General features: G+C 37.7%; 1 protein-coding gene across 1 annotated transcript; it reads right to left on the bottom strand.

Annotated features, from left to right (window-relative positions):
* Nucleotides 1–2,251: 2,251 nt before the first annotated feature.
* LOC148674766 (hormonally up-regulated neu tumor-associated kinase) lies at nucleotides 2,252–25,260 on the bottom strand. Its single transcript, XM_088625343.1, has 10 exons — nucleotides 24,898–25,260; nucleotides 21,376–21,668; nucleotides 16,519–16,574; nucleotides 13,844–13,982; nucleotides 12,289–12,416; nucleotides 9,800–9,935; nucleotides 8,440–8,617; nucleotides 5,624–5,716; nucleotides 4,591–4,825; nucleotides 2,252–3,960 (listed from the first exon to the last, which is right to left on the bottom strand). The coding sequence occupies exons 1-10, from the start codon at nucleotides 25,150–25,152 to the stop codon at nucleotides 3,173–3,175; spliced, it is 2,301 nt and encodes a 766-aa protein (XP_088481469.1). The 5' UTR covers nucleotides 25,153–25,260; the 3' UTR covers nucleotides 2,252–3,172.
* Between the last annotated feature and the right edge of the window lie 437 nt (nucleotides 25,261–25,697).

Below are 25,697 nucleotides of genomic sequence, written 5' to 3'. Positions count from 1 at the left end.
TGTACATAGATAGAAAAAGGGGTTTTTATGACCAAACAAAATAATGTAGAATGTTAGTCCTTAATTCCAGGGTGAATCACAATCACTATTGCAATACATTTAAATATATAAAAGAATGAACAATTTAAGGAATGATTCAAGTAATTAAAGGAGAAAGATACATTTTGAAACAAAATCGCATTTTGATGGTGTTTTTTTAATTTGTATTAACATATACAAATATATTGTAAAATACTGTATTTTTGTCAGGTGATAATGGGGAAAAGAATATCAGTTTAAAAAAGCAGTTACGAAATTGTAAATCAAAACAATGTTCATTGTGGCTTTCCTTCCTGTAACCATTGGTATCTAATTTTGTAGCACAATAAAAGGATCAAAGATATTGTTCTCTATGGACATTTTTCAATAAAGGAATTGCAATTAAATATGGTGAACATTTATCTCTGACAATAACACAATGTAGAATGTACTTCATTAGAGTAACAGTTCATCACCTTTGCAGTTGATAGATTTATTGCTATATTGGCTTGAAAGCGTGGTAAAAAAATACAGTTATTAAATCTCTGAAGAACAAAGCCAAGGGACTATTAACTCACATCAATTTTCCTTTAATATATAGACAGACCAACAGCAAGCTCATAATAACTTGTTTTGGGGTTAAGCTGACTTAAAGTGATGTTGTACTGTTTCATTAAAGAATCTCTTTCTATTGTTTTGTACTCAAAGTGAAAGATTTTTAAAATAATTTTAGGAAGATCCTGTGTTGATGCATTAAGGCTCCATAATCATTTTTGTCATCCATCCATCCATTTTCTTAATCTAGTTCAGGGTCATTCAAGGAGCCAATGCCTATCTTGCAAGCAATGGGTGCAAAGCAGGATACACCCTGGATGGGACACCTGCCTATCAAAAGGGAGACACAAACATGCACACACTCACACCAGGTCCAATTTTTCCAGAAGCCAATTAACCTAACTACAGTATGTCTTTGGGAACCAGAGCTCCCAGAGGAAACCCACATGAACATGGGGACAACATACAAACTCCTCTCAGATAGCACCCCAGGAATTGAAAACAGGGCCACAGGAACGCATTAAAATAGGAAAATCATTAGTGTGTGTCAGTGGTCTTTTGAAAGTCCTTTTATCAGTGATACAGAACAAAGCCGAAGTAGAAAAATACTGAGCTACTGAAAGGCTTGAGAAGATGATTGAGGACTTGGTTTTTAAAATTCGTTTCCCTGTAAAAAAGCAACATGAGAGTGGCAGAGAAGGTTCAATCCTTTCAATCTCTCTTCACCATTTCACACAGCTGAGATAGCTCTATTGAATAGGATATCTAATATCACAACAGCCTATGAATTATTAAAGAGCATTTCAGAACCTAACCAAAGATTCCTTTTCAGATTAATTATTAACGGATGTGTTTTTTTTCTGAAAATAAGCCTCTATTAAAGGAGAATCTGTCCAGGGATTCTTTGGTAAAAGGGTATTCTGCTTGTTTAAAAACTTTACTACAGTATGTCAGAGGTTGCTGTGCTGATTCACTATACATTCACTAAAAATAGGGTTAATGAGTGAACTTAAGGAATAAATATAAATATAAATATAATTAAATAAATATAATTATAGTGAATAAATTCACTATAAATAGGGAAGAGTGTGAATATTGGTGATTAGTGAAAATACATTTAAAGTATTAAAATAAAAAGTAAATTAAGATTACTTTAACAATATATTAGTGGGTACAATATGTGTTCTGTCATTTTAGACAAAGGTATTATGAGTGTGATAAAGAATAACACACAAAAGTCCATACTACTCTTCCTGTAGTAGTTAATTAGCAGTAATCTGTCTCTAGTCTCCAACAATTGAAAGATTACATTTAAAAAAAAGGAATGAAACCCTGTCACATTTTTGTCTTCTGATTCAGGTGAGGGGTGTGGTGGTAAGGAGGTAGTACAGGGACAGGTAACGTTTTAAATGCCCAAGACTATTAGACTATTAATGGTAGACTATTAAAAAGAATACCACAAGAACAAAAATGTCACAATCTTTACTGATTAATAGTTGCAAATGCAAAACAGAAAGCATATTATATAATATAAAAAGGACCTTAAGAATGCCGTTACAAACAATATTTGTAACAAATAAATGCAAAGCACAGATGTAATCGTTTTTTTAAGATTTGTTTTAGAATAGACAACATTTTAATGCTAAATTATTTTTTATTTATGGTGCATTAGGACAAGTACTCTTTGGCACACTCCTTCTGTATATAGTTAAATTCCATACAGTTACAGTATAACTAGAGTTTCTGTAAATTATAGTTAAAAAGGTTTCAATTAATTAAAAGTGCAAATATACTGTATTTTTCACAATAAAATAACCCAAAAGATTTAATAAAATCTGTTTCATTTTCAGACTTGTCATCCTATATGCTGGGATTTTATGTTTTACTTATTCTCAATAGAATCAATATGTTGGCATTGATTTTATTATTTTAAAGTACATAATAATGATATATATTTGCAGGTAAAAACCTGCAAAAAATAATGATATCTTGTCATAGTCCTGAGAAGCCCTGATCCTTCATGTCTTCAAACCGTATCTATAGATCACATTAGTCAGACTTTGCTAGACAATAATTGATTCAATTAAATAACTAAATACAGGGTTAGAATGAAATCAAGGATCCCCGAGTCCTCTAGGAGAAGTGTTATAGCCCTCTGAAGTAGCATAAAACATTCATTTTGTTTTTAAAAAATTAGAATTATTTTAGGAGGAAATGAGGCTAAAGTAACTTTTAAAAAATGTTTTTTTGAGGCTCAAATGTTGTTTGACCCTTGTCCCATTTTCCTAAGATGTCCACTGGCATACTCTTGTCACACATTGATGGTAAAACAGACTATAGAGCCAGTGGGCTTCCCATCTAACAAATCAACCCTGAAGTGGTCTTGTCTGAGAAATTAAAGGGAATGTTCTTGAATGCTGCTCATCTGTGGATTCTAACTTTCCAAATTCTAAGTGGCATTCTCCAGAACAAGGCTGTTACTTAAGGTGCCTTCCCATGAAACTCAGGAAGAACCTATGCACAATCTTCTTTAATGGCCCCATTAGTCCACACATCCTTCAGTAGAGATGTAGGCATTGTTCTCTCCTCAACATCTCTTTCATCCAAAATCCATTCGCAGAAGTTCCGATTTCTTGTCCGACTTGGAGTGAAAAGCAGGCGAGAGCGCGGGTAAATTCCAGTCGGCTACTCGATGTGTGTGTCTGATCTGAATGGAGTTCCGCTTGGCCGCGCTGTTGCTTACTGCGTTGCGGCCCCTCTCCTTCGAGTGGCGTAAGCTTTTAACAATGAGGGTTTGCTGACGGGAGGAGGGAAAAGAAGGAGGCCTTGATCCGTTTACCAGAAATGGGGGAGAACCGCCGGTCCCGTTTTTTGTTGTGCCGACCCATGTGATCCTCCTAGAGATGTTGTCTTTTAGTGCAGTATGGCGCAGCTTTGGCAAAGGGGACAACTGCGCTGACTCAAGTGCTGTAAAATGACGGCCTTCTTTCTCCGGACAACGCCAGGCAAGAGCTGGGACTTTTGGATCCATTGCCTGCAGCAAGTCTTTAAACCTTGTATCCTGATGAAGTGCCGGACTCTTATTGTGTCCCTTGTTCTCTACCAGCAGTCTTGGAGAAACTCCTTTATCCAAATTGAGTGGATGGAGCTTTTCCATCTTGATTTCTGCATGACAGTTGATTGGTTCCAATGGGGTGTTGTCTGAATGACTCGCTCTTTGTTCTTGAAACTTTTGCGGTTTTGTAGCCACACTGGTTTCCTTGCGTAGGATAGCATGACCTTGTGTCTCAGAAGAGTCTGATTGGCATGGATTGTGACTAGGTTCCTCTTTACTAGTACACTCTGGGGGAACAAGGTGAATGAGTTCTCTATTAGCAAAGTTAGAAACTGCAACAGAAACAGAGAATGCTTGTGAAAAATTAGAAACGATATGCTCTTCGCGAAACCAGAAGACAGTAAACTGATCAAAGAGCAGATACAGGTAGTCACATGAGCCTCCTGCTTTAATAACCTTTTACCATTGCATCATTGGGTCAAGATGTACATCTAAACAGAATATGAACTTTGAACGTTGAACTTTGAACTTTACTTTATTGAATATGAACATCATGTGAGGAACATGCCATTCAAAGAACATTGATGTTCTTGCATTTTTACCCCTGGCCAGTCATGCAAAAGAGTAAACATTACAGCAACAGTCCTCTAAAAATATCTAAACAAATATTGGTGTGCTTTAATGGTTAGTGACATTTGTTTCCGAAATGTGGCAACAAAGAGAATGTTTCATTTTCACCACAAATTAAAATGAATGAATGAAACAGAAACATTTCTGTAGCACAGATTGTCTATTTTTCACACAGCTGCAGGCATGGTGCAAAGGTTTGGGCCCCGACTGAGTATTGCTCTGTAGTATCGTTGACCTAGTCCTGGTGTGAAATATGGCTCAGAATATTCCTCACGGTACTAATGTAAGCTGGGGAACCTGTAGAAAACTGATGACTCACAAAAAGACATTACCTTCAGCAAAGTATTCATCCTTATTCTCCAGTGTAACAGCAATTTCATCCTCTGCTATGACATCAACCGATGCAGATGCCATTGAAGATGATGGGTCTGTTTTGTCAATGCTCTTAAGGTTTTCTCTTGGTATGTCCTCAGTCTTTTTTCTATTGCTTAGTGACTCTGTTTGGTGAAATGGGTTCCAGAGTGGTTTACTGGATTCCTTTGTGTTCTTCTCTACAGCTGTCTCCTTCTGAAAAAAACAAGACAAAAATACTTTATTTTTTATATGTACACACACAAAGTTGGGAATTACCAATTGTTTTCAGATTCAGGGTTCTGATAATGACTCAAAGAGACTGTAGATATATGCCCCCGACTCACCAACCTATCAGAGCACTTCATGTTATTGACGTGCTGGAATTTCCACACTGCCGTACACAAGCATTAGTGCCTATTGAAGGAGTGGTGTGTCTGTCTCTGACACCTCTGAAAGCCTTTGTTTGCTTGGAAAGGAGCTGCCGTTGCACTGGGACCTGAGTTACCTGGTTGATTAACAGCATCTGCCTTCACATACAGACATAATGGAAACATTCTGCCAGGTGTTTAAGACTTGTTGTGCGTAACTAAATTAAGTGAAGTTTGATTAAATATGAAGGTATTGAGCGTGGCACTGTAGCTTGGTGGTTAACATTATGGAATCACAGCTCTTGGTTCCTGGGTTTCCTTCCAGTGCCTGTTGTGCTGATCGTGAAAGCATGGGTTTTCACTGGGTGTTCTTGGATAAGGGGCATTTGTAAATTGTCCTGCACGTGGAACAGGACTCAATGCAGTGAACGAGGTACAGAAGTGACATCACCCCTCTGAAATGTAGATACTGTGAAACTCTGCTACTATCTAGGGATAGGGAGTGGTGCTGTGCTTACAGCCCATGAGCAACTGGGATTGAATCCCAGCAGGGCCTGGGAGGACTGGTCCATATACTCACGCTGTCATAGCCTCATATCACACTAAGCAGTAAAAGTGGATAGATAGATAAATGTGTTGGTACCTTTGGGTGGATCTTCTTTCCTCTGTTTGCCTTTTCTCCAAACTCAATCCAACCAGTCTTCTTAGGGAGGTTGCAGTCACTCTGCTCTAGTTTCTATGATAATTAACATAAGCAAAATCAGAACACTGAGACTTTTAAAATAAGATTTTAAAAGAAGGCTTATCCTGTATTAATGCTGGGAAACACCTCTAGTTTCACTTACATTTTTTAAACCACATATAGATTTAAAAATTCATAAATCCTTGTTATTCACCTGTGGATTTTCTATTTAATTTTCAGCAATATCTGGTATTCACAATGCCAACAATGATTTACAGTGCCCTTTAAATATTGGGACAGCAAATTATTTTTCTTTACACTCAAGCAATTTGTATTTATATATGTGAGAATATGGCATATTATAGATTTTATTTTGGGGTACCTCCATACATATATTTGATCATATTAGAACAAAAATACTTTGTGTTCAACCCAATGATCATAAGTACCTGCACACAGTCCATTGAGTGAAATGTACATTCATTGATTACATTGTGTTTAAATGTCATCAACAGAGGCACTTCACACCAGTCACTTGCTTTTGCCTATCCTTAAAGTGTTCTGGATTAATTTTCTTTCTTCATTGAGTAAAATTTTCACTCGTATTTCTCGTAATCTGGACCTTGACTTGGCCTATCGATTTTCTTAAGGACTTCCAATGTGTCCATGGGTGCACTGGCCATATGTAACGATCGGCGGCCAAGATTTAAGTAGGACCCCATGTGTTATTCGATCAGGAGTATGACACAAGTCATAGAAAAAGCCAATTGTACTTAGCCATTATGCTGAATCCAAATTCTTAGTCAAAATAAAGCGAGGGTCGGGAAGCCAGAGATTCGGAGAACAGTAGATAGACCGCAAGCGAGGAATTTCAAAGAACGGAGCTCTTGTGGGAAACACAATACTGAGCATTGTGATGAAGGTAAAGAGCTCTTAACTATTATGGGAACCGGGAGGTGTGGTGGTGACCGAGGATTGTAATAGGATAATTAATTTAAGCGCCGTCGTTTGCGGGAATTAGAAGGTGCTTGATTGAGATTACCAGGAGGTGTGTCAATCTGACGCTGGTGTTTGTTTTGATTACCGCGGACCGTGACACCATATGACCGGATCATTGTCACGCTGAATGGTGAAGTGCAGCCTGTAAGTATGGAAGTATGTTCTTCTACATAATCTGCAGCTCACAACTGGCAGCCCACTGAAGCTAAGCAAGTGTGAGCCTGGTCAGTACCTGGATGGGAGACCTCCTGGGAAAAACTAAGGTTGCTGCTGGAAGAGGTGTTCTGGCGCACTATGGCTGCCGTCGTATCATCCAGGTGGGGCTACACATTGGTGGTGGTGGAGGTGAGTGGAGTGTCCAGAAAAGCGCTATATAAGTGTAAGCAATTATTATTATTAATTATAACCAGATAAAGTGTTTCTGTAAATGTCAGAACTCGTTCTGCTGTTGCCTTTAGCATTGCCCAGGCCATGACATTATCTTCACCACGCTTCACAGATGAAGTAGTGTCCTTTCGATCATCTGCAGTTCTTTTCTTTCTCCACACCTGAACCTTTCCACAGACCATAAAGAACTGTTTTGATCTTATCTGTCCAAAACATGGTTCCAAGACTCTCCTGATGAATCTAAGTATTTACAGATTCTAATCTGGCTGTTCTGCTGGGTGTGCTGGTGAGAGGCTCCCTTCTTGTGGGGTAGGCTTTGTCATTCTGCTGGCTCAGGCTTCTGCGATCTGTGGATTCGGATTCCTTCATCCCTGTGCTCTGGGGGTTGTTGGCGATTTCACTGATGGTTGTTTTAGGGCTTTTCTTGACAGTATTGGTCATTTTTCTGTCATCAGCTACAGCTGTTTTACTTGGCTATCCCACTCTTAGCTGATTGGTAATTACAACTGTGGTTTCTTTCTCCTTCAGTGTATTCCAAATTGTTGATTTTGGTATGCCCACTTTCAGTGCTAGGGTTCTGACTTTCTGAGTTTTCTTTTTTCTTTCAACCTCCAAATGTCCTGTTTTCTTTAACGGAACGTTCTTTGGTTTCCATGATGACTGACGCAAAACTGGTAGCTAAGCATATTCACAGCCCTTTAATGAGTTTTCTTATATTTAGTTTTACAGACACCTGTCAATTATCCCAACACCTTTGTGCATTCAACATAAAGTGTTTCAACAATATAAATGTATTTAATTGACTGTACATCTTAGAACTGAATTTACTTTATTAAAAATAAAATACTTGGAAAAGTTGTTTGTATTAATCATGTTTTTTTCATGTGAAATTATTATTATTAGAGACTAATAGTGAAAAAGTTTAAACTTTACCACCCCAATGCTTCTGGAGGTCACCATAACTGTGAATTGTTTAGGGAATTAGTTCAATTTTATAGTAAGGACTTACGTATATTCTATGCACTTTTCAGGCAAATTCTATGTACGAAGTACATCCTATACTGGATGGTATAAGGATTTCTGGGTACTGTTTTTTCAATGGTTGTAGGAATTTCAGCAATATTTAGCCTCAAAACCTTCTTCTTTAGAAGGGCCTTTATTTAACAGGTTCTGTTATATACTCCTTCGCTCCTACTGTATTAAAACCCCCCATCTACTGTCTCCTCTCATTGTGTATTTTCATTGTGTATATATTGTGTATTTCTTTCATTTGTTGTTGTCATTCTGTAAAGTGCTTTGAGAAGCCACCTTTAAAGGGGCTATATAAAATAAAGTTTATTAGTAGTAGTATTTAGAATAAATTACTTTATTAGCACTCTAATCTAATTTACCTTAATTGTTTTGACTCCTTTTTGGTGTCTTGCAAGTTTTTTCACCAGTAAGCAGTAAGTAGCCATGATGGCTGAGGGTCGGTTATTAATCATTGTACTGATGACATCAGAAAGGGCATAATCCAGAGACTCTGTCATGTAGTTCAGTACCACTGAGTTCATTTCGTCTGGTCGAAGTCTGAAAGAAAGTCCTGGTCAAATAATTTAATTTTTTCATGCAAAATAAATTTTTACATTTCTTATTCATCTTTTTAGAACTTCAGAAGTAAGAAACAAAACATTGAAACTTGTTATTTAGACTGCCAAAGAATCATTTCTGATCCACTGAACTGGAGTTAAAAATGCAAACAGAAGCTTGTCATTCTGTCATGCTTGTAAATATATTGAACTCTTTTGTACAAATGCGTATTTTTTCTTTTGTTTCAATAGCAAGAAAAAATATTATACATGTCATTAAAAAAGACATCTGCAGCTGATGAATCATATGGTTATAAACAGAATCTTGTGCTGGTAGGTTGAGTCTGAACACAATAATGGGCTTTTCTCCCTTTCTGAAAACAATCAAAACAAAACAAATGATTTCAGGGTCCAGAAAAGTATGGGATTCTGTCTGAGTAAATGCCCCCCAAATCAGATACAAATTGTACCAATTAGTATGACATTGTAGCTACTTCACAGCTGTTTTCCTTGCAATAGGCTTTGTGAAGAATAAACTTTACATTCCTATGATTTCACAGGTTTTATCATTAAGACAATGCAGTATACTAATTCAAAAGTGTAAATAGAAGTGCTTGAGAATTAAAACTACGGCTAATTCACTTTATAATAGTTTCTGTATAAGGTGCTGAAAGCAGAGCACCATATAGCATTTGATTTTAGCATGCTAAACCATAAGCTTGCAGGGTTCAGTGAAGACATGTGGAAAGCATGAATAAAACCATGGCAGAAATTACAGTTTAAATTCACCATTGCAGACTTTTACAAGAGCAATAATACAACACAGGAAAAAGTCTATCTTTCCAAACCCCTTTTGGCTGAAAATCAATCCAAAAGGTGCCCACAACAAGGTCCTTAGACTTCACTTGCAATTCCCTGTTATTCCGAAATGTGGCCTTTTGCACCACTGTGTAATGGAGAATGGGCCTGAGATAGAGAGATAAAGACCTTACCCCAGACCTTAAGAGTACACATTGATGTGGGTCGGCAGTAAAAATAATGGCCCAGGTCTGTGTGCAAGCCATTCAGGGTTCTTGGATTTCTTATAATATTCTGCCAAAACCATTAAAAGCACACTATGCATGTTTTTTTCCACAGATCATTCCTCACTCTTGCCACATTTTTAAACCATCAAAGCCGATACCTGTTTTTGTAAAAAACTGAATTAAGAGGTCTCTTGATGTAGCCTTCATTTAACCATTTGTCTTCCATTGCTTCTTTGACGGCTGGCCGCTTGGTGGGATCAGGCTCCAGCAGAGACAGCATGAACTGAACAGCGCCTGTGGAATTAGTGACACATGGTTTGCCTCACTTTGAAGGATCTGTGTCACAATCACGGCAACATCAAAGTGCAACAAGACCCTCTATTTTCCACAGCAGTGATTGTACATTTCAAACATCATTTGAGCTGACCCACTATTTCACATTTTTCTAAACAACCATCAAATAATATTAAATTCTAATCTATAAATTTGGGATTTAAAGACATACAGTAGCTAAACAGTAACTCCTAGTCAAGGTGTTATTGTTATCTCCTATATTTTCTTGCATGTACGGTAGCGGACCTTATTCTGTTGGATTCTGCTCAGTTTGTTATTTGCATTATCAGGAAACGGCTCCTATTTGCACTGCTATATATTACATTTCCATAATGTAAGAACAAAAACAGTATACACTTTATGCTTTTAAGAACTCTTATAACAATTATGAGCAAGGAAGTGTATTAGTGGACGTTTTCAGTATCATGCTCGATAAGGATACAGTGTTTGATATTGAGCTTATAGCACAGCGTTTTGCTAATTTCTCACGAAAATTAATGAGCATATATACAACTTGCATATGTTGAGGTTTCTATACAACCTTTAAACAATTGTTCTATTTTCTGAACATCTTTGTAGCAAAATAGCGTGTCCAGTGTCTGCTTATGTGAACATACTTAAAATCCTTGTACCATACATTGTTCTGTGGCAATGTTTTGTGGAAGTGTGACATCAGCTTTTGAAATGGCTACATCATGCAATTGTGCTCAGTTCAGTTGGTGAATTGCACAGTAATTTAAAAAAGCTCTCTTCTGACTCTGATTATGATCTCAACATTATCTAGTGGAGCTCACAAACCCAAGTTGCCTTAGAAGTAAATTGCTAAAGTCACAGAGGCTAAAAGGTAGGTCACCTCGTTGCCAAAATAGTACAGTTCCAGCACGGGTATCATGTTGTCACTGACTGGCTTGTCTCACATCTCTCTTGGTAAATTTCTGTCTCCGTAGCAAGTGATGTAATTCTGCAGGTAAACTCTAGCTCATTCTGACAAGGCTGGCTAAGGGATGCCTGACACTCGTTGACTGCTGCCACTCCGTCTTCTTCACTGCTGTAAACCAACCCTGGGGAACTAGAACTCGTGTTACCTGATCTAAGAATAGTAACAACACTCACTGAAGTGCATCCTGTACCTGGGTGTGGGCATAACCAATTTGGTGAGTGACTTACTAGATGTTATACAGTATGTTTGCTTATTCCTTGATGACACTGCGTGATTGCTGTGCAATACCAGTGTGAACAAATTGTATTTCCAAATATATTTTGTAGTGTAGTGTTTATTTTAAAACATTGTCGTGGCAACATTATTTATTATTAGAGAAATACAGATAGTATGGCAGTATGCTATTAAAATGTAGAAATCCAGCTTGTGGTTTGTGGGAATTGTTAGTCCTGAATGAAATAAACCTCTGGTTATTTGCCATGTGTCAAAATAATATTTTTGAAAAGTAACATACTGTACTGTTAACTGTTCTCTTTGCAGTCTGTATGTGCTCCTTAAACATTGTTTGTTTTGTTACCAGTCCAGAGTTAGACATTTTTCCAGTAGCAGAAATCTAAATTTATGCTTTCAATGATACATAATAGAAATGTGTATGGCCTTTTCCAGGTTCTCCAAACAAAGCGACACCAGGTGTATAATACTGGAGGCAAATTGCAAATTTAGCGTGCATTGTGTATAAAAAAACCTCCATGCATGTTCTAACCACTTCTTCCAATTCGGGGTCACAAGGAAGCAGGAGACTATCCCGGCAAGCAATGGGCGCAAGGCAGGGTACACCTTGGGTGGGACACCAGTCCATCACAGTTAAAAACTAAATAGGTGACTGTGATTTGCTTTAAAATGTTTTTGTTTCCTGAATTTTCATCATATTTGTTTTATATCTTCATCCATTATTTTGATAAAACCTCTTTGCAGCTTTATAGCAAGTTTGAGGGACAGAATTCCACTTTTACCTCTTTTTGTGTGTAGATGGCAAAAAGCAAATGGAATCTCTAGGGCAAAAGGTGAGGGAGAAAAATTGTGCTTGCATGCCTCGTATATCCATTCCATTTCAGTCTGCTCAGCCAGGAAACCTGGCACCAGTAGTACTGGAGCCTGAGTGAGCTGTATTATTTATGGAAACTTTGATATCACAAGACTGATCAAGAGTGGGAAAATGTTTTAGTAACACATGGCTGGTTTTATTGCTATTCTGCCTTTTTATTATCTGGCTTCAGAATTCATGGCACATAACACCTTGCATAACAGTGACATAACTGACATAGGATATCTCTTGTCTTCACGTTGAAGTTGTTATATGGGGTTGCACATTACCTTTGCTGATGTCAGATGGAATAGCACTGATTTCACCATTGACCATTTTCTGATGAAGCTGCTTGATATTGAAGGGCTCCACAGTAAAAGGCAGCGTGCCTGTCAGCATAGCGAACATGCTCACCCCGCTGTGGAGGCGAGAAACAGCATCAGTCAGCCACAGCGCAAAGGCAGAAAGAGACCCGGCGATCGCGGCCATGAGAGAAGGGAGGTTTTTCCCCTTCAGGGAAAGCGCGGAGGTCATTTCCCACCAAAAGGAGAAACAACGCTCTGGCTGTGGAGCCTTCTTGGGGTTTGTGTGCCGCTCACCTGAAGAAGGCGTCATGGCCGAAAGGTCACATTTCTTACTTTTGCCTTTTATTTTTCAGTGTGGAATTAACCTCTATTCATTCCTTTTCTCACCCCATGTGCACCTCCCCACTCACGTTGCCTGTTGGCCATCACACACATGCTTCATAGTTCTTTGTCACCGGATCACATCCCGTATGAATACATACCGTATGGCATTTAACTGTACACTATTGTAAATGCTAAATAAAACTGGATTTCTTGTTTTTGTGGGATCCTGTGTGCAACAGATAAAACAGCAATATTTATGCTTTGCGTAGGAATGTTTTTAAGATCAGTTTGAGATACGATGAGGGTGAACAGAACCAACCACTCAGCACCAGAGAAACTTTTTTAAACACCTAGATACAAATGTATATTTAGTTCATACTGTATGTATTCATAGAAATAAAATATAAGTATTAGTTAATCCATTTCCTCATCACTCATACCACAATCACAATACAGGTTAGTGGGGAAACCAGAGCTTATCCTGGCAAAGAAAAGGATACACAGGCACAAGGCAGGGTACAGCCTGCATGGGACACCAGTCCATTAAAGGGCAAACACAGACGCAGATATGCACCCACTCACAGTCTTTGGACTGTGGAAGGAAACCGGAGCTCCCAGGGGAAACCCACATGAACACGGGAAGAACATATCACCACACAGACATTAACCCAGGTACAGAACTGAGCCCAGGGCCCCCGGTGCTGTGTGGTAGCATTCTAAGTGATGCGCTGCCCATTGTTAGTTAATATACATTTATTTTTAAGCAATAATACAACGCTGAAGAATATAAGATACTCTCTAAACTTTGTATTTTAGCTTTAATAGCGAAAGGCCTGACACAATATTGCCTTATACTGTGATGGAAAAAAAAAGGTTATTTTTTTGTTATATAATTGTGTTTACAATCACCAGGCAACATTAATGATTTACTCCTGGAAATAGAGCTTGAGCCCGTCATTAATGGCCTGAAGCAAACTGACCACCAGAACCACTGCAGTAACTGGAGTGTAACCCTTCACAAAATACCTCGCAGAAATCCAACCCGCATTTCATTTAGGGAACAGCTGAACTTTCCATATCCAGGAAACCAAAACAGTGAGGTGACTGCCTTAGATTCCACACGACCACCAATAACAGCCACAAATATTTGTTACTGACAAGGGCTTATTTTGAGGCCTATTAAATCGCCTGTGTTTCTGCTTGGTCAGCAACTTACATTGACCACACGTCCACCTTCGGGCCGTACTTCTTGTGTGCCAGGAGCTCAGGGGCAGCGTAGGCAGGGCTGCCACACTGCGTGTTCAGAAGCTCCAGTGAGAGGGACTCCACTTTCAAAGTGTTGCTTAAACCGAAGTCTGTGAAACCAAAACATGGAAATAACTACAAGAGCAGACAAACATTTCTGCTCTCTTTTGAACTCATGAAAATTACACATCACTGGTAATGATATTAAGCATTTTACTCTTTGGAATTCTAGCATTTCTTTTGTGCAAGTAAAAGACATGTGTAATTACACCTCTTAAACTACAATTGCAGCTGATGTCATTTGGACAATACAAATACATACACAGCAACATGACACATTTACTCTATCTGAATTAGAATGTGCATTCAAAATAAGCATGCACACTCCAGGAAATTTAGCGAGATACAAATAACTTTGAAACCATATGAAGCTACAGTACATACACAGTGAAGTGCCTTCATATACAGTATCTGCAGTTACACAGACAGTCTGGCATACTGGTTGACAAAACCTCCCTAATAAGAAATTCAATGTAGTTACATAGTGTGTTTAATACTTCTTTCTAATTCAGAACCATTCGCCTGAAGTCTTAAACCACAAATAGGCTTTTGTGGAAGTAAAGTTTCCTTATTTCCTCTTGGAAGAAGAAGCATGGAAGCTCACATTCTCTCTTAAACCAATCAAATCAATATGCCAAATGGTGCATAATATAAGATGGGTAAGATCATCATATATTATGCCTTATGTGTAAGATCAGAAATATTGGATTTCTGCCAGTAATATTTAATTTTTTTTAATGATCAGACCAAATGCACAATGGAATGTTTGTGTTAACCAGCCTAAGTCAAACAAAATGTAAGTTTTTAACCAATGGTCTGCAATGATGCTCTGCACATTTTATTCTTCACTGACACAGCCATGTTTGTACTGTAAGTACGAAACATCACCATTCTCTCCACTCAACGCGTTTTTTCCAGTGCCTCTTTTTATCCCAGAAATGATTCTACATCTCATGTGCATGGGCTCCACTCCACACAAAAAACAAGCTGTTTTTTTTCTCACAAAGGAAAGAACGACACTAAACCTCACCCATTAATGATGACATTTAACAGAAGATCTCCATGGTGACAATTCCCCATACACAGAACCTGCAACTCTGCCCTACACTCCCTTATAGGGTACCTTCTTCATGTTACCCCATAATAATATCACTTAAATCATTTGTTGAACCTTTTTAAGCATGAAGATATTTTACCAATGTATTAAAACATTTCCCTGATGAATGGCCTGAAATGTGTCACATTTCATGGCTCTCAATTTGTTGGTGTTCTTTCAGTTCGAGATGAAGTCATCTGATGTGATCATTTGAAGGGAAGAACACAAACCACATGATTTCTGTCCTGCACACTGGAAAAACCCTGGGTTAGTACTTGTGCGGCCAATTACTATGCTATATATTCCATATGCAATGTCACATGGTGAAATTATTGTGCTTTCACATTTTTCATTTATTTTACTTTGTAGTGCTTTATGATTCTTTGAAATTAAAAAGTGCTATATACAGTACGGTGCCTTGCAGAAGTTTTCAGACCCTTGCAGTTTTCACATTTTGTTGGTTTTTAAGCTTGCAGTCATGACACATTAAAGTAGTATTTAATATTGGTTACAAAGGAACAAGTAATAGGTTTATTCCATGCTGAAAAGAGAAGAAAGAAAACACAAGCCTCACACCCGAAGAAAGCTGAACTACTTTAATATTGGTTATATACATAACCTATTCCACGCATTCAATGTAAAAAGAAACAAAATGAAAGAAATAATATGTAACAAAAGTATTTTAAAAAAGTATTCAAATCTTCTGTGTGGCAAACCTAAATTAAATTAGGTGCACAAAATTGCCTTAAAGAGCCACACAATTAGTTGAGTGGTCTCTGTGTGCAAAAATATACATTTTCATGGTTTCAGAATAAATATACCTCTCGCTGTAAGATCCCTCTTATGTGAATTTCTAGAAATGATTCACCCATGAAGACGAAGGAGTTTTCAAACCTACTCAGGAATAAAGTTGTATAAAGGTGCGGATCACAAAAATGGTATTAAATATTTCAAAGACCCTTAATAAGGGTTAAAGACCATCTTTAAACGTGATGAAGTTGATCATTAAGAAGCAGAAGACATCCAAACACTGCTAAGATCAGGCATGTTCCTTTAAACTGAGCAGAGCAGCTGGGCAAGAAGGAAACTGGTTTTGTATTGCTCAAAATGTTAATATATTGTACTTTTGGCAGCATCATTGAAGTTCCCATCACATACAGAAAAAGATCTCTTGTTTTATGCTCATATGCATGAAGCACAAGGGGACACAATCACTACATTGACATATAAGCCCCTCTCCTCATTGTGAGACTTTGAAAGCATGACTCAAAAGTACATGTATTTGTCTCTTACAACTTAAATTGAGCAAATTCATTGAGCATATACATTTTGGAAAACTCTTGTTATGATCACGAGATTGTATTTTCCCTTCTTTGCAACAAACCATGCATTCAATTTAAATAACTTTCAGCCTCTTTCAACCTTGAAAAGACTTAATTATATGAAAGCCAGTAAATTATCAGTAAATTTTAAAATAGCTATACACGTACCGACAATTTTAATGTTGTTGAATTCATCCAGGAGAAAGTTTTCAATTTTTAAATCTCTGAAAAACAAACGCAAACGTGAATAAATACATGCTGCAGGAGTAAAATAATGCTACAGGACATGCAGTAGTAAATACTGTACTTAGAATGCAACATTTTTTAGCATCCTTAAGTATAACTAAGTGAATTATAACTTATATCTTACGTACAGTAGTGCGGAATTAAATTTATAAAGGTACATGTTCAAAGTTTTCAAATAATTAATATTGAATTCTACCAGTTTTAAGTTATTAGATTCATTTTAAATTTCTTTCTGACATTAATAATCATAATCTCACTGTAAGTCAAATCTCATATGGAAAAGTTGATTTTAAATATCAGTTAAATATTTTTTTAAGCAAAAAGAAATTGTGCAAAAAACATGACTTTCGTATGTAGCCTTCGATAGAATGTAGAATGTATATTGTCAGCTTTGTAAAATGGTGTTCTGAAATAAAGAATGCTGTTTAAAATGCCTTTTAAACTTGTGAATATCACTGCAGAAGGGAAACTGCCTACTTTACCTGAAACAAAGCCTGGGCAGGCATACAATCGAGACCAAATAATTCTGTCAAGCAGTTTGCTGATTAACCTAGATCATAACACTTCTGCACAGCCAAGCAGAAGTCTGGGACTAGAAAGATTACAGCTGAAGTTCAGGTGTTGGGTGTTCTGAGCTATAAATGGAATCTCCAGTGACAGTTCCTGGAACTGAGCCTGACAGTTTGCAAGAGTTATGATTTCTTCCTTTTCATGAGCAGAGGATTTTTGGGAATTACATTAAAATAGAAGGCAGGGGATAGAAGAAACACAAGGGTTGCTGTGGTTTAGGACTGTCAGGGAAAATATATATTTTACTATTCTTTCTTTCATTATTGTAATATTCAGCATTTCATTTTCAAATACTACGTTGCTTCATGGTTTTTAACTAATCATGTTTTAGCATTCACTGACATGAGGTGAATAATAACTGCTATGAAGAAGATAAATATTCCAATTCAGTGAATGAACACTGGTTATCAAATCCAGTACAGTATATTGAAGTCTGTCCATAAAATTAATTGAAACACTGGGATTGTGAGGGTCTTCCACCATATTCCTTTAAATGTAGATTGTAAAATGTAGACTGAAATCAATATCTCTAGTTCAGATCATAAAATCTAGCATAATGTTGGCATCTGCCCCTCAAACATCCTGTAAAATGTGATCCGCATTCAGGGTTCTGTTGGTAGTGTGTAGGGTCGACATACTGTACTGTAGCTTAGCACCTACTAAATCAAGTGTAGTGCTAGTCTAACAGTCTTACACTGTACTCCTACTTGGATTGCTGGACACAGGGATGTTATGTGTGGTAAAGCTGATAAAAAAAAGTAGAAAATCAACACAGGCAAAATTTATCATAATTTTATCTTCAAGTCCCCAAATTCAAGAATTATAGAAATGTCTGCTGTTTAAACATCCATAACATTATAAGAAGGATTACAAGTAAATGATTTGGCCCATCTTGTTTGTTTGGAGATTGGCAACAAAGTGAGCCAAGCAACTCATCCTGCAACAAATGGGAAGCTTGTACTAGACTGTCACAACACTATGTGTAAGGTTTAAGCATTTCCATTTAGATTCTAGTTTGTATTTGTCCCCGAGGAAGACCCATGCAATGAAATTTGTCATTGCCTTTGAGGATATTGAGTATTTGAATCAGGGTCTCTGCCAAGACTAAAAAGATTCAGATGGTTTAACCTGTCAGAGCAGGACATTTCTTTACACCCTGGAAACCAGAGTATCAATATCTTCTTCATAACATGGTGACCAAACGTGGAGGTACCAGTATTCCAAATGGTTCAAGACAGCAATAAGCACAAACATAAGGGAAAATAAATCATTTTCTAAAATGATTAAAAAACAGCAATTAAAGAAAATAAGTCGAATGTCATTGCAAGCACCAGAAAAAAGGATCAGGAGGAAGTTCAAGTAGAAATTAAAAGGAATGGAGGCTAAAATATGTGATAAAACGCTCTTTTGGCACTGCAAGAGGAAAACAATCTTCAAGAACAAAGTAAAAAAATATCTGGGACACAAATGGGAAACTTCTTAACAGTGAACTGAAAACGGATGATGTAGAAAATGAGTATTTCGCTCTGGTACTGTATTTACTAGGAAAGAAGTCAACATGCCACAGGCAGCAAAACAGAGTATCAGAGTGGCATGGTGGCACATTAGTTACCATTGCTGCCTCACAGTGCTGGAGCCTTTCAGTTCCCGGGGTGTTGTCTGTGTGGAGATTGTATGTTTTTCATGTGTTTCCTCCCACAGTCCAAAGACATACTGGTAGCTTAATTGGCTTCTGGGAAAATTGGCCCAGATGTGAGTGTGTGTACTTTTGCGCCTTTGTGTGCCCTGTGATGGACTGGCGTCCCATCCAGTGTGTATCCTACCTTGTGCCCAATACTTGCTGGGGTAGACTGCAGCTCCCACCCAACCCTGAATTGGATAAAGAGGTTAGAAAAAGAATGGTTGGAGAGTACTAGCATAGAAGAGGGAGACGTGTTTCAGGTACTCGTGGCATTCAGGATGAATAAATCCCCATTGTCCAATGGTAGTGTAGTATTGTAGGAAACGAGAGATGTTATTCAAAACCCATTGACACAACTCTTCCAAAAAGTCACTTGCTCACTTGTGAGTAAACTGAACCAAGTAATTATAGACCAATATGTCTGACTTCTATTACATGTAAGGTAATGGAAACCATCTCATATACGGAAATAATATTCTAGGAAATAGTCAGCAATGATTTAGAAAAGGTAGGAACAAGAACAACGCTAATTAATTCACACAGGAGATATGATACGGTCTATTTAGACTTTCAGAAGGCTATGCATAAAATTTGCCATAAATTATTAATTCTCAAATGGCAGGATGTAGCCCTTCAGGGAAGCATAAGGGTTAGAGTGCTACAGGGATCTGTACTAGGACCACAGCTCTTCTTAATTTATATCAATGATCTAGATTGCAGTATAGTAAAATAGTCATGCTGGGTATATTAATTGATGTTTCTAATTTGTCCTTGTGTGCTAGTGCTTGTGAATGTGTTCGTATGCCTTATAATGCACTGCCATCTCCTCCACGGTTTAGTCTCATCTGTGCTTCTGGGACAAGCTCTGGGATTAGCTTCAGGGTGCAGTAATACTTATCATGAATGTGAGGTTTCTGATAGTGGATGGTCATCTAATTATATATCCTATCATGGACTTCCTTTCTATTGCTTCTCCACATCATCTGGGAAACTTAAAGGTCATGTCTACATACACACTTAATTTATTTTTATACTGTACATTGCTTCTTCAAGATTAGTGTTTATTATCTTAGATTTACAATTCATGATTTTGTTACACTGTATACTGTACATACAGTACACTGTAACACTGCACTTGGCTTTTGTCTGTATGAATGTCTGTTTGCCTCGTCTTGAATTTTGTCTTTCCTTTGCAGCTTCTACAGTGTTTGCTAATCCTCCCATTTTGGCCTTACTACTGTATACTTGAATCTACTTCATTAATATCCACTGGACTAAATATAGAGTGGTACTCCACTAATTACTGTATATCACAGTTTTTTACCCCTTTTCCTTTTTGTTTCCTAAACCTAACCCTAACTTTCTTTTTAGTTTGCATCTATTATCCAGGTATCAATACAAAAATATGCATGAAAACATAAATCTGTAATTGAAGTATTAATCTTTTACAAGAGACATTATCGAAAGCCATCTCAAAACCTAACTTTATGTATATTTTGTTATACTGCAAACAAGATCATTGATAGAAATTATGAAGATCCTAGTACAGATCCCTGCAGCACTCAAACCATCACATTTCCTTGAATGCCTTCAAATTGGAACCTCCCGCAATTTGACAATTCATTAATGAGACTCTTTATAAGAAGGCCTTCTGAAAGTCTAAATACACCATATCATATGTCTTGTGTGAATTAATTAGAGTTGTTCTTGTTCAACTTGTTCAAAGGCAAAACCTACCTTTTTCTAAATCATTGCTGACTATTTCCTAGAATATTATTTCCGTATATGAGATGGTTTCCATTACCTTACATGTAATAGTCAGAAATATTGGTCTGTAATTACTTGGTTCAGTTTACTCACAAGTGAGCAAGTGACTTTTGGAAGAGTTATATCAATGGGTTCTGAATAACATCTCTCATTTCCTACAATACTATAGGTAAGATACCATTGGACCCTGGGGATTTATTAATGTTCAGTGCCTCTAGTACCTGAAACAATTCTCCCTCTTCTATGATGGTACTGTCCATCCATTCCTTTTCTAAGCTCTTGAACCAATTCAGGGTCATCCCAACGGGCAAAGGACACAAGGCAGGGTACACCCTGGATGGGATGCCAGTCAATTGCAGACTGTCATATACAGTACAGTCACAAAAATACACACACTCACACCAGAGCCAATTTTCCAGAACGCCAGTTACTGTAAGCTACCAGTTTGTGTTTGGACTTTGAGAGGAAACCAGTGCACATGGACAACACCAAAACAAACATGTAGAAAACACAAACTCCACACAGATAGTACTATGTCCATAGTTGAACCCAGGGCCCCAGATGTGTTTGGCAGTAGTGCTAACCACTGCACCACTCTGCCGCACACTTTACTGATTATTCTTTAATAATATTAGGTTATGAAGATAAATGAAATGTCTATTCTAAGTGGCCTAGGTTTTTGCACAGATGCTGCTATAAAAAGGTCTATTTGGGCCACAGCTGTCAGTGGTGGAACAGGGCTCTGATCAGGGCCTCACTACCTGTGCACGATGCCGTGCCGGTGGAGGTGCTCCACAGCCGACATGATCTGCCTGGTGTATCTGCGCACTTCCTTCTCCTCCAGCCTCTTCCTGTCACAGATCCGGTCCATGAGGTCCCCCCCGTGGCACAGCTCCATCACCATGTAGTAGGAGTTCTCCGTCTCCAGGGTCTCATACAGCTGCACGATGTTCGGGTGCTTGACCATCTGGTGGATCCGCGGCTCCCTCTTCATGTTCCTCAGCACATACGAGTCCTGTTTCGCTTTCTTCTTATCTATCACTTTGATGGCAACCTGGCAAGTCAGTTCAATGTCTGTTTGTTAATGCTGGAGTTACAGCAGCCCTACAAACCCTGCCTTTATGGATGGATAGAAACTACTAATTTGTTTACAAGGGGGGTGTTTTCGCTTTTGCAAATGCCAACTCATTCATCTTAGGTGTGGATGAGATCAGACTTCTTGAAGTGGTAAATGGTAATTCAATTCCTTTCCATAGAACCATATTAGAAGAAAGGTGGTTTATCTTACACTGGTAGAAGTTCCACAGTGTCCCTCACCTACTGACTGTAGTATCTATGATTAGGTACCTTATGAGTGAAGTGTGACAATTGTTCTGTCGTGTTATAGGCAACCGGACAATCTACTCTGACAGGGAGTCTGCACCACATGCACTCCGCAGACAAAGACCACAGACCTTTAGACCAAACAAAGACCACTGGAACTTTACATTTCTGTGTTTTTTTACTTAATGTATCTCATGAGCAAAATATGGATCTGCTCACGTTTAACAAGCAGCAAAAAACAAAACAAAACACATGACTTCAGAGTAGTCAGAAAGTTGCTGGATATGTTTAAATGAGCAACTAAGACAAGGCATATAGTTTAACATGTGGTTTCACAGCTAGCCTGATAGTTATGGAATCAGCCTTTGTGTGTCAGGATGAAAGCCCGTCTCCATGGTTTCCATAACAGATACACAAAGTAAGGTAAGAAATAATCTGCCCCCCCTGAGCGACCTGCTGTTCAATCACCAGTCGTGATTTACATATCCTGTGTTGGAATAAGCAACACAGAAGGTTTTGCATGGCTTGTTACAGACTAGATGCTACGATTCACTGACAAAAAGAACTGACAGTCATTTTACTCTAAACCCACTGTGATTTCATTTAGGCATAAACTGTTGCATTGTGAACTTATTTAAGCTTTTTGGTCTTCCAAAAAAAATGAATTTACTTTTGAATGGGCTCTTCTGATTACAGTAAATGTAAACCTAAGTGAATGCATATACTGTACTTGGTCTACTTAGAGGTATTTGATTAACACATTTCTCATGGTGTCATTTGGCTAATGCATGATTAAAATTTCATGGAGGGATTTCAGGTTTACTTGGCGTTTCTTTTTGCGTAAAAGGAACAGAATGTTTGTCACTGTAAGGTAAATACAATACTTAAGACAGCATGAGGTAAAGCAAGTGCTACACCAAGAAAGAGGTTTTAAGTATTTTAATTTGTGAAAGATCATGGGATTTGCAAAAATGCACAACTGAACAGTCATATAATAAAGCACAATTAAACTTACTTTAGATCTGAATGGTGTGAGCATAAAGTAAATTGAAGGCATGTAATGAAGTGTTTCTTTGTCTCAATTAAATTTAGTTTTAATATAGTATGAAGTGTGTTAATTCTTTTAGGAAGTGTCCGGCTTGAAGTATTATTTATTTTGTCCACCTTTATTGCAGGACATCTACAACAAAGCTCAGAGGAGATAGAGACAGACAGATATAAAAAAATAAACTATGCTCAATTTATCAAGCTATTATTGAAATCTGAATCCCAAGTGGAAGATTTATAAAACCATTTTGTTTGATCAGTAAACTATTTAAAAGTTGTCTTGCATTAGATCAAGTTTTTAAAAAATAGAAAGTAAGGTTTCCATAAATTCCGTTTAAAAAATCTGTTACTGTTTTAGTGTTTGTACACCATTGTAATTCCCTGTGTGTTTGTTTTAATTCAATCACCAAAAATCTGAAAAAGGTGAATGTCCTTTTTTCTAGGAGAAATAACGATACTTCTGTTGGGGTTTTAAGCAGTTTTCTTAGGCATATAACAGGTGTGTGATAAAATTTGAATGGCACCCATCCAGGTCTTTTATGTTAAGAGATAATTATTTTTCCTGAAACGCGTGTAAAAAGTAATACTTTGCTTACAAAGACACACACTAGTAGTAAAACATCCCGTTGCTATATTTGGGAAATACATCACACCAGAGATCACTAAAAGTCTGTACACAAACTCTGTTTATTGCTTTCCTCTACAAAGCGCAGTTAAGTGAAATCCAAGGCCATACTTTAGAACCCTGAAGAAAAGTGAAGTCCTGTTAACTATTGTTGATGAATTTACTCACAGTTTTGTCACATTTTAAATTACCTTTGCTGACAAATGTTTAATTTATTACAGCTGGCAATGCAAAGCTAATAAATAAGAAAAGTCCTAAGAAGGAAACTGGTAGTTTATGCCAGACCTTGTTGTATTCAAGCTGTTATTTTTAGAAAAAACATTTTTTTGAGTAATTCACACTTAAATGTAGAAAATGCCAGGCTCAACATACATTTGGCAGTTAGCCCTCTCGTGTAATTGAAGCTCTTACACATAACTCAAGCAGGTGGCTAATTAAAATCATAAAGAAGATACTTTTTAACCATTTCCACTTTAATATGTCTAACTTTTTTACTATTAAAATAATTTTGTCCTTCTATCCCAAGTAATACTATACTGCATTCTGTTTTATTTCTATAAAGTTGGATACAAATTAAACTTTCATCCAGACATATCAAAGCCTTAGATCAGAAATGCAAGTCCTAGAGGGCTGCTGTCCTGCAGGTATTCTTGCAAGCACGATCCAATTAACAACCTAATTGAAGTGATTATTGGTTCAATGGGTGTACTTTAACAGATTTGTCAAGCTTTTTGGGTACTGCCAATTTAAAGAAATCTATAATACCTAGCCTCTGCTTTAGATAACACTTAGAAATACAATCATTATTTAGTAAACAGCAATCCTCATTTGAAGTTCAGTATGAGGACCAATAAACATCAGCACAAAGGAATAAAAGTGCTGGGCAAAAATTAAATGGGAACTTCAGTAGTTGAGGAATCATAGGTGAGAATATTAGCAATAACAGCAACAGTTTTATGAAGTACTGAACATTTAATATATTTCGTAGAATCACTGCAAAGGGATAATAGACAAAGATAAACCAGTTAACCATAAAATGTGTTTAGATAAAATAAGGTACTGGTTAAGCTGATAAATCAAACAGGGAAAGCAAGTTTAAAACAGCTTCAAGACAGCTTTCAGAGGTTTTGTGGTACAGAACTCTATTGCTCTGGTGCACAACTCAAGAAAGCCACGACACTGTGCTTTGTTTAACAGAGCCCAATGCCAAAAGGAAGTAATAACTGAAAGACGTGGGAAGCCAAGGCTGCCACAGGAAATAATTAGTGCTCGCAGATTTGAAACTTACCTTCTCTCCTGTGCTGATATGAAGTCCCTCCATCACTTTGGCAAAGGAGCCCTTGTTGATCATCTTGCCCACCAGGTAGCTCCCGACCCTCTTGGTGTGAGGAAAGTTTTTCACTGTATCCCGCGGGACCTTACTGAGACAGGCGGGCACTTGGGTCTTGTCTTTGCCAGACCTCTCCCATTCCGGAATGATCCTCTCCAGCTCCCCGGTGTCCCCTGTGACACCCTCCAGGACAGTCTTGACCGCCGCAGGCATTGTTATCCCTGAACTCACTCCCAGGGCTACAGCTCCTGCAGATGTGGATGACTAACGGTCGGTCACCTCCACTGGGAGAGAGCCCTGAGACCTTCATCACAGGCTGTTCCTCCCTCCCAGGACTGCCTCCCAGTCAGTGATCTCTGTCTACAAGCAGACTGGTTTGCTGAAGCAGAACCAAGCAGTAGATAATTAACCAAACCTGATACACAGTTTGTGCGAGTGTCCCGCTGGAGCTGACAGACGCACCCGAGGATACTCTACACCCTTATTGTCCCCCAGTACATCACATTGTTTAACAGCAGAGCAACTTGAGTAACACATGCACTTTACTCGTAAAAAGATAATTGTCATCTTTAGAAATATCCTCAGGGCCTTTATTTTATAGCAAGGTGATAAAGAAAAAATTAAGTGCCAAAAAAAAAGTAATTTGCCTTATATCAATAAACTTTTAATATCTTCTACAATATATTCAAAATAAGGAAATGACCACACAAGTTACAGTACACATCTCATACAGAAGTATATTATACCAATCTACTTCC

This window comes from Lepisosteus platostomus, chromosome 3 (genome assembly GCF_059453375.1).
Source record: "Lepisosteus platostomus isolate fLepPlt1 chromosome 3, fLepPlt1.hap1, whole genome shotgun sequence".
Lineage (NCBI taxonomy): Eukaryota > Metazoa > Chordata > Actinopteri > Semionotiformes > Lepisosteidae > Lepisosteus > Lepisosteus platostomus.
The sequence above is the reverse complement of the archived record's forward strand: the minus strand, read 5'-3'. Positions and strand labels throughout refer to the sequence as shown.

What these genes read in the sequence shown, in the direction of transcription:
- LOC148674766 (XM_088625343.1), bottom strand. Translation starts at nt 25,152, where the DNA reads ATGCCTGCGGCGGTCAAGACTGTCCTGGAGGGTGTCACAGGGGACACC. An exon ending in TCCATCTGACATCAGCAAAG is followed by an intron (nt 9,936 to 12,288) that starts GTAATGTGCAAC and finishes CTAATTCCACAG; the next exon opens with GCGCTGTTCAGTTCATGCTG. An exon ending in GGATGAATACTTTGCTGAAG is followed by an intron (nt 3,961 to 4,590) that starts GTAATGTCTTTT and finishes TTTCTGTTGCAG; the next exon opens with TTTCTAACTTTGCTAATAGA.